General features: G+C 53.1%; 1 protein-coding gene across 1 annotated transcript; it reads left to right on the plus strand.

The window, feature by feature from the left end:
- The first annotated feature begins 709 nt into the window (after nt 1-709).
- On the plus strand, nt 710-3,754 carry AQP5 (aquaporin 5). The gene is made up of 4 exons (XM_051641460.1): nt 710-1,087; nt 2,475-2,639; nt 2,894-2,977; nt 3,544-3,754. The coding sequence occupies exons 1-4, from the start codon at nt 725-727 to the stop codon at nt 3,727-3,729; spliced, it is 798 nt and encodes a 265-aa protein (XP_051497420.1). The 5' UTR covers nt 710-724; the 3' UTR covers nt 3,730-3,754.
- Nucleotides 3,755-12,333: the final 8,579 nt, after the last annotated feature.

Below are 12,333 nucleotides of genomic sequence, written 5' to 3' on the forward strand. Positions count from 1 at the left end.
TTCAGCCTCCATCCAGGCTCCTCCAGGAAGCTCCAGCTTTCCTATGGCTCCCTGGCTAGGCAAAGCATCCCTCAAACCCTGCCCTGCTTCCAGGACACCTGCAAGCTGCTTGCCTCCTCCAGCTGAGCTGTCTTGAAAGCCTGGGAGCAGCTCCAGGTAGTTCACTTTGCTTTACATCGCAACATCCCATGTAAATCAAATGCACAGGGAGCCCTGTCCCAGGAGAGCTCCGCCAGCCCCACACCAGCAAGGAGACTTTAGAAACAAAATACAATCCTTTCCAGCCTGCAAACACATGGAGGAAGGGAATATTAACTACACCTCTGCTAACGAAACGCCCAGCACCTGGTGAGAGGTAGTAAAAGGGAAAAGAAGAAGGGATCACAGCATCGTTATGCAACCGCGTTATCTAACGACCACAGAGACTCTATAGGGGCTGTTTGTTTGCAAAGGGAAGAAGAAAGAAATGCCACCAACATCTGAGTCACTGGTTCACCAAGAGGCTCTCAAGTTATTTTCAGATGGAAACTTTTCCAGTTTCACATGATAATTTGGGAGGCCTGGCTAATTCCTCGGCTCCACCCACCGCCTTGTAACACAGCTCCCTGCTGCTCTTGCATATATAGATAGGTATGGCCCTACAGCTGCGTGCAGGCAGAAGAGCCTGGAGACAGAGGAAACCTAAACTTTCTTCCTTCCTCGCTGCCCTCCACCCACTCCCACCATGAAGAGGGAAATACTGACTCTGGCCTTTGCTCGCTCCGTCTTTGTTGAGTTTATCTCCACACTCATCTTCGTCTTCATCGGCCTGGGCTCAGCCTTGAAGTGGCCGTCAGCGCTGCCCAGCATCCTGCAGATCTCTCTGGCCTTCGGCCTGGCCATCGGGACGCTGGTGCAGGCGTTTGGCCACATCAGCGGCGCCCACATCAACCCGGCCGTGACCATCGCCTTCTTCGTGGGGAACCAGATCTCCTTCCTCCGGACGCTCTTCTACGTGATCGCCCAGCTGGTCGGGGCCATCGCCGGGGCCGGCATCCTCTACGGGGTGACGCCAGCCAACACCCGTGGCAACCTGGCCATCAACGCGGTGAGTCCCCCTGCCCGGAGGGGCCTCCCCCGGCTGCACGGGTTCCCCTTTCCTTGAGACAGAGGAGCTGGTGCCGGTGCCGCATCCGTCAGGATGGTTGGTCTTGGCACATCGTGCTGCGTGCGCAGAGGGTTGGGAACGGGACAGGAGCGAGCAGCAGGGATCTGCCATGACAGCTTCGTTGTGTGGGGCAATGAATGGCATGTGTTTTTCCTTCTTTAATAAGCGCTTCCTTTATCCAAAGGGACTGCGTGAGTCACTGCACCTGTGAGATGTTCTTGAGTGCAGCCTCTCCACCTGGAGATTAATGCTGGAATAGGAGCCGTGCCAGGACGGAGGAGGGAGGGCAGGGAGGAGAGCCCAGTCAAACCAGTAGGGGCAGAGGGAGCAGAAGCCCACTGTAACCATTGCACTGGAGGAGCCAGGAAACAGAGGGGGATGGAGAGAGGTAGAGGAGAAGAGATGAAGAAGGAGCAAGGCATGAGAGGGAACGGGGAGGCTGCAAGGGGCAAGGGCTTGGAGGAGGAGAGGAGACAGCGGGACCCTCTGAGATAAGCAGGAACAAGGAGCAGGTCTCCTACTCTTGGGGCAGTGCTAGGGAACCAGCTGAGATGGGGCAGTGGAGCTACCACTGCCACCATGGCCAGGTCAGGACCCCTTGGAGCAGCACAGACATGTTGCTGAGGGTTTGATCATTAGGGTGAGGTGCTGCAATGCACCTTATTCCCACATGCTCCATGTCTCAAACCAGTCAGCTTTACCTAAAAAATCAAGCTGCCATGGCTTGAGTCTCTTTGTCCTGTGGGGTTGAGTTCACCTGAGAGTCCCAAGTGGTTAGTGCAGAGGCACTGGGGCAGCAAGAGCCCATCTTAACCCCATGAACATCTCCAACCTTCATCCCTATCCTCATCCTTCATCCCATGCCCTTCCACAGTGGCTTCCAGCTGCTTCCCAGGCTCTTGGAGAGGTGCTCCACAAATTGGAGGGGATAAGAGTCAGGATCTGACCACTTGCAGTGAGCAAGGGGGAGAGAAATGCAAGGAAAAAAGGGACAAATAGGTGTTAGACTTCATGGGAAAGCACAGAGTGCTGCAGAGAAAAGCAAATGGAGAGATGTGGAGAGCCCCAGGAAGGGAGGGGATGGGGGAGAGACAGATTTTGGAGCATTAAACTGAAATAAAATTAATATCTTTCCTTTCAAAGAAAGGAGCAGTGAACCTGAGCAGTGGCCATGGCTTCACCTTGTGCCCCAGGGCTGGGCAGGGGACCTGGGGGGCTTCTCCCAGGCTTTGGAGAACCCAAATCCACCAGCAAAGCACCTAAGAGCCCTCCCAGTAATGCCAAGCCCCAGGGATGGTTAATTATTTTTGCCCTTGATGGTTTGCAGCTCAACAACAACACTACTCCAGGCCAGGCTCTCGTGGTGGAAATCATACTCACCTTCCAGCTGGCTGCATGCATCTTTGCATCCACAGACAACCGGAGGAACGGCAACGTGGGCTCCCCAGCACTGTCCATCGGCCTCTCTGTCGCCGTGGGCCACTTGGTGGGGGTGAGTGTCCAGGCAGGAGGACAGGGCAGAAGGTCCTGCTAGGACGAAGCTCCCCAAAAGTGCAGATGGTCCCAGGCAAAGCTGCACTGGGAGAGCCAACATGGGACACAAGGGGTCGTCTTCTCCGTGACAATGGGGGGCCCACACCACTCTGCAAGAGAAACAGCACTGGGGACTGTTCCAGTCCCTCCTTCTGAAAAGCTGGTTGTATCAATATGATACATCTTAATCTGCTCTCCTTTCTGCACTCACAGATCTACTTCACTGGCTGCTCCATGAATCCCGCCCGGTCCTTCGGGCCCGCGGTCATCGTGCAGAGGTTCAGCCCCGCACACTGGGTGAGTGGTGGCCACACAGCAGGGCGGGCTGGCCCAGGGGCAGGCAGGGCTGGGGAGGGCAGCCACGGCCCTGGGGATCACAGGGCAGGATGGCTCAGAACCCATCCCAGGCTTGAAGGGATAAAAGGGGGCTGAAGAACAAGGGAGGTTGTCCCCCTTGATGCATGGGGAAGAGGGTGTCCCCATGGCACAGCAAGGGGACAGGCATAAACCCCCATGCAATGGTGCACGCTGAGCCAGGGCATCCTCTGAGGTCAATTAAAGCCCCCAGATAAGCCCAGCTTAGGCTTTCCACTTGCCCAGCACTGCCTGCAAGCTCAGACCCAGCCTGCAGAGCAGGGTCAGTGCCTCCTTCCCACCACACCACATCTCTGCTCTCATGAAGAGCTTTGTCTTCAGCACACAATGCTTGAGGGGATTTCAGCCCGAAAGGTCTACTGGAGGGGGTATTTGGACCTTTCCATCCACTAGGAGACATGGAGCAGTGAGGGATGCTGTTGTGATGGCTGGACCTGGTGCACCAGCCTTCCAGACCTGCTCTCACCCTCTCCCTTTTTTCTTTCTAGGTGTTCTGGGTTGGACCCATCCTCGGGGCTTGCTTGGCTGCTCTGCTCTACTTCTACATCCTTGTACCATACTGCATGAACATGTCAGATAGGGTTGCCATCATCAAGGGCACTTACGAGTCAGAGGAGGAGTGGGAAGAGCAGAGAGAGGAGAGGAAGAAGTCCATGGAGTTGACCCCACCGTAGGAATAGTTGGGAAAAAAACAAGCAAAAGGAGAAGCTCTACACATGGTCTCATGTGTGCACCAAAACCAGGCAATGAACACATCCAGCTACAGTAGACTCTTAAGCAAAGGTCTCATAACTCAAAGACCACCTGTGACCAAGGAGCATTGCAGTGTCCATGTATATAATCCCTCTACATGAGTATGAGCACTAGAACCTCTCCTGTAAGTGCAGCCAGCTCAGCCCAGCATGGGAGCCTCAGCCCAGGGCAGCATCTCAGCTGGGGTCTGACACCCCCGGCCCTCCTGGGTGTGGGTTTGCACGATTTCCAGAAGCCTGAGACCACACATTCTGGATTTCACCCCTGGTTCTGATGGCCTAGGGGATGGAGACACCATGCAGGTGCCAGCAAAGAACAGTTGCTTTGGGCAAGTGGGTGCAGCAAAACTCCCCCTGATTTCTCCCTGCCCTGGGTCCCACACTGCTCATAGATGCATTAGCTGGTGAGTCCTATTTATTTGTGGCTGCAGAAAAAAGATGATTTATGGATATTGTGTTGAGATCCTTGTAATATAGTGTATTATTTATTGTTAATAAAGGAAAAATTTAAAAAGTCATGGGTGCAAATTTGCTTGGGTATCAAACTTTTGGAGCAAAACTGAGTTAAGATGGATGCAAAGCCATCCCAAAGAGCCAGGGCAAGAGCATGTGCTTGGACCCCAAATCTCCTGGCAGTGGTACCACAAGCAGCTGGTTTGAGACGTGACAGTCATCACCCTTGAGAAGGAGAAATAGGCACAAGTGTTGGAGTGGGGTGAGAGCAGGAGGTGCCTCACAGACCCAGGGCAGTTTGAAGACCATCTCAGAGGGCAGCAGGTGCAGGGAGGAGCTGCCTGCAACCCTCAGCACACGGTGCTGGCTTGACTCAGGCACAGCTTTCTGCCAGACCAGTTCTCCCAGACAGCTCCACAGGTGCCCTCAAAAGCTGACCCACAACACTCGCTGGCCTTCTCACCGGGTGCCAAGCCCACACCTTGGCCCTGGCCTTCTGCTGGAGCCCTGCTCTTCCAGTTCTGCCACAACTTTCTGCCAAAGCATATCGCCCCTGACCTGGGCACGGGGACACTACACGCTGGCACTGTCTCATCTGTCCCTTCCACCAGCTCCCAAAATCCACCCCCGTGCAAAGCTCCACCAGCACAGCCCCTCTTCTTGCTGCAAAGATGAGGTTTCCACTCATCCCAGACCCCCAAGGAGGTGGCAGACCCTGGCCTGGGACCTCTCCACTCCCAGGTGCAACCCGATCCTGCTCAGACGGGTTACGCTGCCTTGGCACAGCAGTGCCAGGAGGGATGGGCACCATGGCTCAGCATGCCCAAACAGATCCAGGCTGTGGCACTGCAGAAGTCTGGACAGTTCCATATCATTGTCCCCTCATTTTCCTTTGCTTCATCAGCTTCCAGCAGAAGAGGCTGGTGACCAGCAGGGGCAGAAAAGGAGGCGGAAAAGCCTTGAGTTTAAGTCTTCCATGTCAGCAGCAGAGCTAGAAAGCTAAAAATTCAATCTTGCCCCCTATCTTAACCATTCCACCTCACCCCTCCTCAGAGATGGGCTGAGATCTATCAGCCTCCTGTGCCTCAGTTTCCCTTTTTGTAAGCAAGAAGAATATGAAGCCCCTTTCTCACTGGGAAAGGTCAGCATGGTCAGACATAGCATGGGAGATGCTCTACAGACCCCAGTTCCAGGGAAATATTAAAGCATCTCCAGATCCCAGAGATGCCCTTGGAGGGATCCACAAGGAAACCTGGGACTGGGGCAGGTCAGCATCCCCAGAAGCTGCATCCCACAGTCACCTTCCACTGCAACCCAGACCCTGAAGATGCACCCAAAGGTGCACACAAAGGGGGTGTCCAGACCTTGCCAAGCAGGGAACCCTGGGCACCCCCAGGCTTTGCTGCTCTAAGCCCCATCCACCCTGCACCTGAGAAGGGAGCCAGGAGTCCCAGCACACCCCACACCCCTTCCCACACAGGAATCAGGAGCCACTGCAGCACCCCACGGGGATCCCAGCCCACACCAGCACTCAGCAGGAGGAGCAGCCCTGGTGTGAGGCCTCAGGGGGATGTCAGCAGGATGAATCAGAGGATCCTGCTGCAGCAGCGTTGAGACAGCACAAAAAACATCCAGGGCCTGGCTCCAGGACCCCGCAGGGTGGCCCCAGGCAGGGCTGGGGTCAGCAGAATACAGGGCACAGGCCTTTCATTCCCACCCCCAATGCACAAGCAGGGACAGAGCCTGAACCGTGGGGCAAATGCAGGCTGGAGCCTGGTGAGCCCCCAGCCAGGCCAGCATCGTCCCCCGTGGTGCTGAGCCCTGGTGCTCAGCCTGAGGCTCAGCACACCTTCCCCACCCAGCTGCTCACTGGTCTGTCCTGCAGTTAATCCAGGATGAGGTGTTGCATTTCATCCAGACCAAGCCCAAACACGCGCCGTGACCTCCTCGTCACAGGGACGGGGCAGAGCCCAAGCTGTGGCTGGGGAACCCTGTGGTCCTCCTGCCTGTCCTCACCTGCCCAGAGACGAGAACAGCACTTAAAAGCAAATAAGGATTTTAATTTTTTTAAAAAAAAACAACATTCCAGCCTCTTCAGCCCCATGAGATTGCTCCAGCCTGGCAACGCTCCCGCGGCAGAAACGGCCGTTTCACAGAAAACCCACCATTAATTCAGCAGACACAGCTGGTACAATCCCTGCCCATTCCAACCAGACCTACCTGCAGTCACGGCTGCACCACCCTCATTTTCATGGAATACCAGGTTGGAAGGAACCTCAAGGATTAGCTGGTCCAACCTTTCTAGGCAGAAACAACATTTACATGAGATGGCCCAGCACCCTGTCCAGCTGAGTCTTCAAAGTCTCCAGTGCTGGGGAATCCACCACTTCCCTGGGGAGTTTATTCCAATGCCCAACTGTTCTCACAGTGAAAAATTTTATTCTGGTCATCAGGATCTCCACAGGAGTAACTTGCACCCGTTGCCCTTCATCTTTTCCATGTCACTCCTTGTGAAAGAGGAATCTCCACCTTCTTGGTAGCCACCCTTTAAGTACTGAAACATGGCAATAAGGTCTCCCCTAAGCTATGATTATAGAGCTGAATAGAGGAACATTTTCCCAGTTTCTCCCCCAAAACAAGAGCTCCTCTTTTGGCACAGCATCCCCCCTCCTCCCACACCCCCAGGCTGCCACCTCCCCGTCCTCACAGCTGTACAGATCCTGCAGCCTGTTGCTTATAAAAAAGTGAATTATATTGGTGCTTTGTACTACCAGCTTTGCTTCCCTATTTTAGAGGTGAAACTATTACACCTCAGCTTTCCATTCTTGTGCATATTTGCTGTAATTAAGACAGCAGAAGGGATGTGCTTATTTTCTACACATGCCTACTAGCAATTTCTTTGCACAAAGAGGATTTCACAATTCCTCGTTCTTGAGTATCTTCTCCATTAGCAGGTAATTATTGCACAGTTTAATTTTTTTTTTCTGCTGGCATGGAGGAGAAGCCAAATATTTTCACCTCTTGTAACAATCCATGAACCTTCTAAGTCTCTATGCACCAAAGGGCTTCCAGCCGACTTAAGGGAGGTCTCTCGTAGCTGTTTTGTCTCATTTAAAGCCCCCAAAACACAAACTTGCAGAGACAAGGGAAGAAACCAGACACTTGAAGAGAAACAAGACTCAGTGGCAACAGGCAAATTAAATAAAGCTTTTTCAGCAGGTTGAGGGTGCCTCTTTGCATCAGTCCCTTGCAAAGAGTCAGGCCCAGCTCTCTCCACCACTCTGCCCCTCAGCCAGACAGGATAATACTCTCTGATTTGGGAGCACCTCCCTTCTACCCTGCTACCAGCCCAGATTATTTTGCAACCCTGAGTGCTTTGCTTCAAGCTGCGGTTTCTGACTCCACACGGAAAGCAAGAGATGAAAAAGGAACCCAGGCAAACACCAGGGAAGGTGGAAGAGCATTGCAGAGGGGCAGTGCAGCCCACCCAGGGCTGCTGGGGAGTCTGTGCAGCACAGGGAAGCAAACCCCCCTCCAGGAATTTTTCCACCACTTTGCTAGAGTCCCAAACAGCCAGGGACCAACTGAGAGGCAAGGTGAGCCACAAAGCAGCCCACCTAGAGAGGCCCTTCCTCTGCAGGTAGCTCCACACACCCTGGGAGATGTGCAAGGCTTGCAAATAAAGACATTTCCAGCACATCAGCCAGCACTGTTGGGCAGAACCACTGCTGAGAGAGGAGAAGCTTCTGCACAGAGCCAGAGCAGAGGCTTGTCTGGGTGTTGGCGTTAGTCATGGGACAGGCTGTGCCAGCACCCACCTCCTTGAGCAGGATCTCCGAGCCTTCCCCCTCCTACTCAGCCTCTGCCCAACCTATGTCTGCTGCCACCAACTCACAAGGAGCCAGGAAGCAGCTCACAGGGCCATGGGAGGCCAGCAGCCACCCTTCCTGCTGTGGGAAGGAGCAGCTGCCCTGGTTTGTGTTCCGCTCACTGGCTCGTCCCGTCCATGGTTCAAGGTTGGGGGCAGCAGCACCTTGGGTCAGGCTTTGGCACCCACCAGCAATGGGCACCCTTGGGACAAGCTGCCAGGCTCCCGTGGGAGTGAAGCCACCAGTGCCCTGCTTGGCCCTGGCTTCAGTGTCACTGCAGGGACCAAGAGCCCGCGGTGAGCACAGGCAGCCACGGGGAGCTGCAGCAGTAGAACACAAACACAGGGTCAGGCGACCATTGCCCCAGATAAACCATGCAGTTAAAGAGAAGAATCATCATAAAATCATACAACAGTGTGGGTTGGAAGGGACCTTAAAGATCACCTAAATCCAAACCCCTGCATGGGCAGGGACACCTCCCACCAGATCAGGTTGCTCAAGGCCCATCCAACCTGCCCTTGAGTATTTCCAGGGACGGGGCATCAACAACCTTCCTGTTGCAGTCTCTCACCACCCTCATAGTGAAGAATTTCCTCCTAATGTCTAACCTGAAACTCCCCTCTTCCAGTTCTAATCCATTCCCCCTTGTCCTCTCCCTCCCTGCCCTTGGCCCAAGCCCCTCCCCAGCTTTCCTGGAGCCCCTTCAGGCACTGGAAGCTGCTCCAAGGTCTCCCTGGAGCCTTCTCCTCTCCAGGCTGGACACCCCAACTCTCCCAGCCTGGCTCCAGAGCAGAGCTGCTCCAGCCCTCCCATCATCTCCAGGGCCTCCTCTGGAGGGCAAGAGTAGCTCTGCAGCGAGTCTGTTCCCACCTCAACACTCTCCCATGGCACCAAAAATGCCTCTTCAAAGGCTGGCAGAGTTGGGAGCTTTTATCAGGTGCCCTAAGGTGGGGGACCAGAGGGGGACAGGGGTCAGCCTGCACTGGCACCAAGCATGGTTCCCTGGAGCAGCACCCATGGGAGAGCGACGGGCTCCCTGGGGCACACCCTGCTGCTCTCTGCTGGGATGCCCCATGGAGAGCAGACAGAGGACCAGGAAAGCCTTCACCATAACAGGTCCACTGAGGGGAAAAACCCACTCTTGCTTCCACCCAGCCTGCCCCAAAGATCAGCCACAGGACCCCATCAGTGACCAGAGCTCCCTCCCTGGCACGTGGGGCCGGCGGGCTCAGCACTGCTGGATCAGGGCTCTGCTTCTCCTGCCAAGTTTCCTCTTGCTCCAACTTCTGGTCTCCACTTTCCAGGATGCAGCCCGGCCAGTGCCCCTTGGCTCTTACCCTCCTGCAAACAAGCAAAGTCCAACAGCAGCTCAATAATGGATCCTTGTGCTGCTGGGTGGTGACATCAATTAAAAAAAAAACCAACACAAAAAAACACAAAAACAACAAAAACCAGTAGTAAGTAAAGAAGGGAAAATAAAAGAGCAAGTCCATAGCCTTGAGGTCTGCCCAACAAAGGTGCTTTGTTGGAAAAGGTCAGCTCCAGAACTGGCAGGGTTTCCCAGGCACAGCAGCCAAGAGCAAGGAGAACACAAGGATTTAGCAAGCAAGGAGGGGATTAAATGCAGCTTTGCTGACCCACAGGCCAGTGGAGGCCTCTGGACTGCCTGAGCACCCACCCAGGGAAGATGCACACTCAGGATTTGGGCTGGTTTACTCCAAAACAGGAGGTCCCCAAGCTCTTTGCCTCCAACCAGCATCAGGATGCACAGGAGAGAGTCCTCGAGGACCCTTCCCAAGCTGCAGGACTGGGCACTGGTTCAGATCAAGAAAAAGAAAAAACACAACCCTAAAAAGTAACCAATAACCAACAAAATAAAACCAGTCCCCTGGCGTGTATCCTCCAGGACACAGGCCCTTCTCTGCCAACTTGCCATTAATCCTGTTTGGCAAGACAGCAGGAGCTCTTTTGCCCACAAGCAGGGTGCAGCTGCAGGTTGATAGAATGTCCTCTTGTGCAGCCCGGAAAAAAGTGGCTGACAACAAACTTCAAGTTCCTACACAATTTGTCTTTTTTTTTAAAAAAAGCCACAAATAAAGAAAAATCAATTCCCTTCCCAACAACTCTTTCAACTTTTACCAGTTGAGATATTTCTCTTGCCAGGAGCTGGATTTATTTGGTGACAGGGCAGCTGTTTTCCTGCCAAAGTAGCATCAGTTGGGGAAAATTAGCCCCTTCTCCACTCTTTTTTAAAAATTCCTTATTTTTTAAGCTGTTTATGCAAACAGTCAATTCCTTTGTCCCCGAGAGTTGTGGCCCCTCACTTAGAGATCAGAGTCCATATGATAGTTGTTATCAGCACCAATTACCATCATAAGGGAAAGGGAAATAAAAAGCTGTCGGCTTGTTTTGTTCCAAGTAGATAAGAGAACATCTATGGGTCTTTGACAAAGAAATCCTGTAAGAACAGTTAATCAGTGGATAAAACCTTCTTAAGTTGTGTAAACAGGCACCAACTAGCGCTAGTGACATCAGCAGCCTTTTATCTGTAGAGCTTTGTCCTGGCTTTGTGCCACACTGTCTGCCTTCGGTTTTACCTTTGGGGTTGGAGCGATGAACTGCAGCTGAACATCCTGGGCTCTCCCCCCCTGCAAGCAGCATCTCTGCAAGGATGAGAGCCTGTGCTCGAGTTGACTCATCCCTTCTGCATCATTCAACCCCCAATACTCATTTTTTTCACGGAAACAGCAACGCATCTGAGTGCCCTTCTCTGGAGATATTCAAAACCTGCCCAGATGCAGTCCCGTGTAACGTGCTCCAGGTGATCCTGCTTCAGTGGGACAGTTGGACTGGGTGATCTCTAGAGGTCCCTTCCAACTCAGACAAATCTGTGATTCTCTGAACACCCCTTTGCTCCAGCAGCCACCCCAAATTTTCAGAGACTCAAGCAAAACAAGACCTAGTTGAGTTACTAAGACTCTTGCCCATCTCAGGGTGCGTTCATCCTCATCAAGGCACACTCCAAGGCTGTAAATGAGACATCCTGTGGCACCAGGATCACCAGGAACAAACATCCAGCAGCAGATTAGCTGCCAGGTCTTCGGCTTGTGTCATTGCTGTTTAGCTCCAGCCCTACAGTCTCAAAACTAAAACAGAGTGTCCAGGTACCCATGACTGCAAGGAGCTTTTCCAGCTGGGCATGGGATTTGCAGATCTGAAGGCAGCCCCTGCCCTGGGCTGGTGGGGCTCAAATCCTCCTGAGCAAGCCTGGACCATTGCGGGAATAAATTCTGCATTAACATCTTGGAGAAAGGAGGGCTTAGACAACTCAAAATTGCTGAAAACAGTGGGTGCAAGTGAGCAGACAAAAAGGCTCCTGGTGAAGGAGCTGAGGTCAAAGGGTCTGAATTCTGCAGATGCAACAGCTCCCCAAGTTTATCGTTCAACATCCCCTGGGGGAGATTGAAAACCATGGCCAAACATCCAGGCTGAGCAAACACAGCTTCTCTATATAAACAAGCAAGTGAATCTTGAGGCATAATTTGTCATCTAATTACACCAACACACCCAGCATTAATTGTTGCATTTGAATGCAAAGAAGTTTTGATTTATGGCTCGATCAGGTTTCATCAGCTACTTACCAATGATTGCTGCCTAGATAAAAGCCAGTGCAAACAGCCCAAGAAGGTCTCTCATTGGGGAGTTTTTGCAAAGCTGGGGAGTCAAGGGTTAATTAATCACACACAAGCCTGCTAAGGGCCCACAGAAATCAAGAGGGTGAAATTAAAACCTGTGCCATGTTTGCTCCAAACTCTGCTGAGGACTCTTCAGCCCATGCACAGCAGTAGCTTGTCTCATTAGATTATTATAGCATTATGGGCAGGAAGAAGAGGCAGGTAAAAAAAGAAACCTGACCAAGCTTTCCACGTTTCAAAGTACAGAGAATGTTCACCAGAAATAAACCATTAATCACCATCTCCCTTGGTCTCAGATAAAGAAGAGCGTTTAAGAAAACCCCAGAGAGGCTTTTGGCAGGCTGCAGGCACACAACCCCCAAGGCGTTGAGCCAAACCTCCCCACAGCCACCCAGCCCTCCCAGTATCACCCCAGGAGCTCCCCACACACTCCCAGCTTTGCTTGCCTGGAGCTGCCCCCATTCACCTCCCGCAGCACCCCAGCATGAACCAGTGATCACTGGGCCAGG

The sequence above is a fragment of the Apus apus genome, chromosome 28 (genome assembly GCF_020740795.1).
Source record: "Apus apus isolate bApuApu2 chromosome 28, bApuApu2.pri.cur, whole genome shotgun sequence".
Classification (NCBI taxonomy): Eukaryota; Metazoa; Chordata; class Aves; order Apodiformes; family Apodidae; genus Apus; species Apus apus.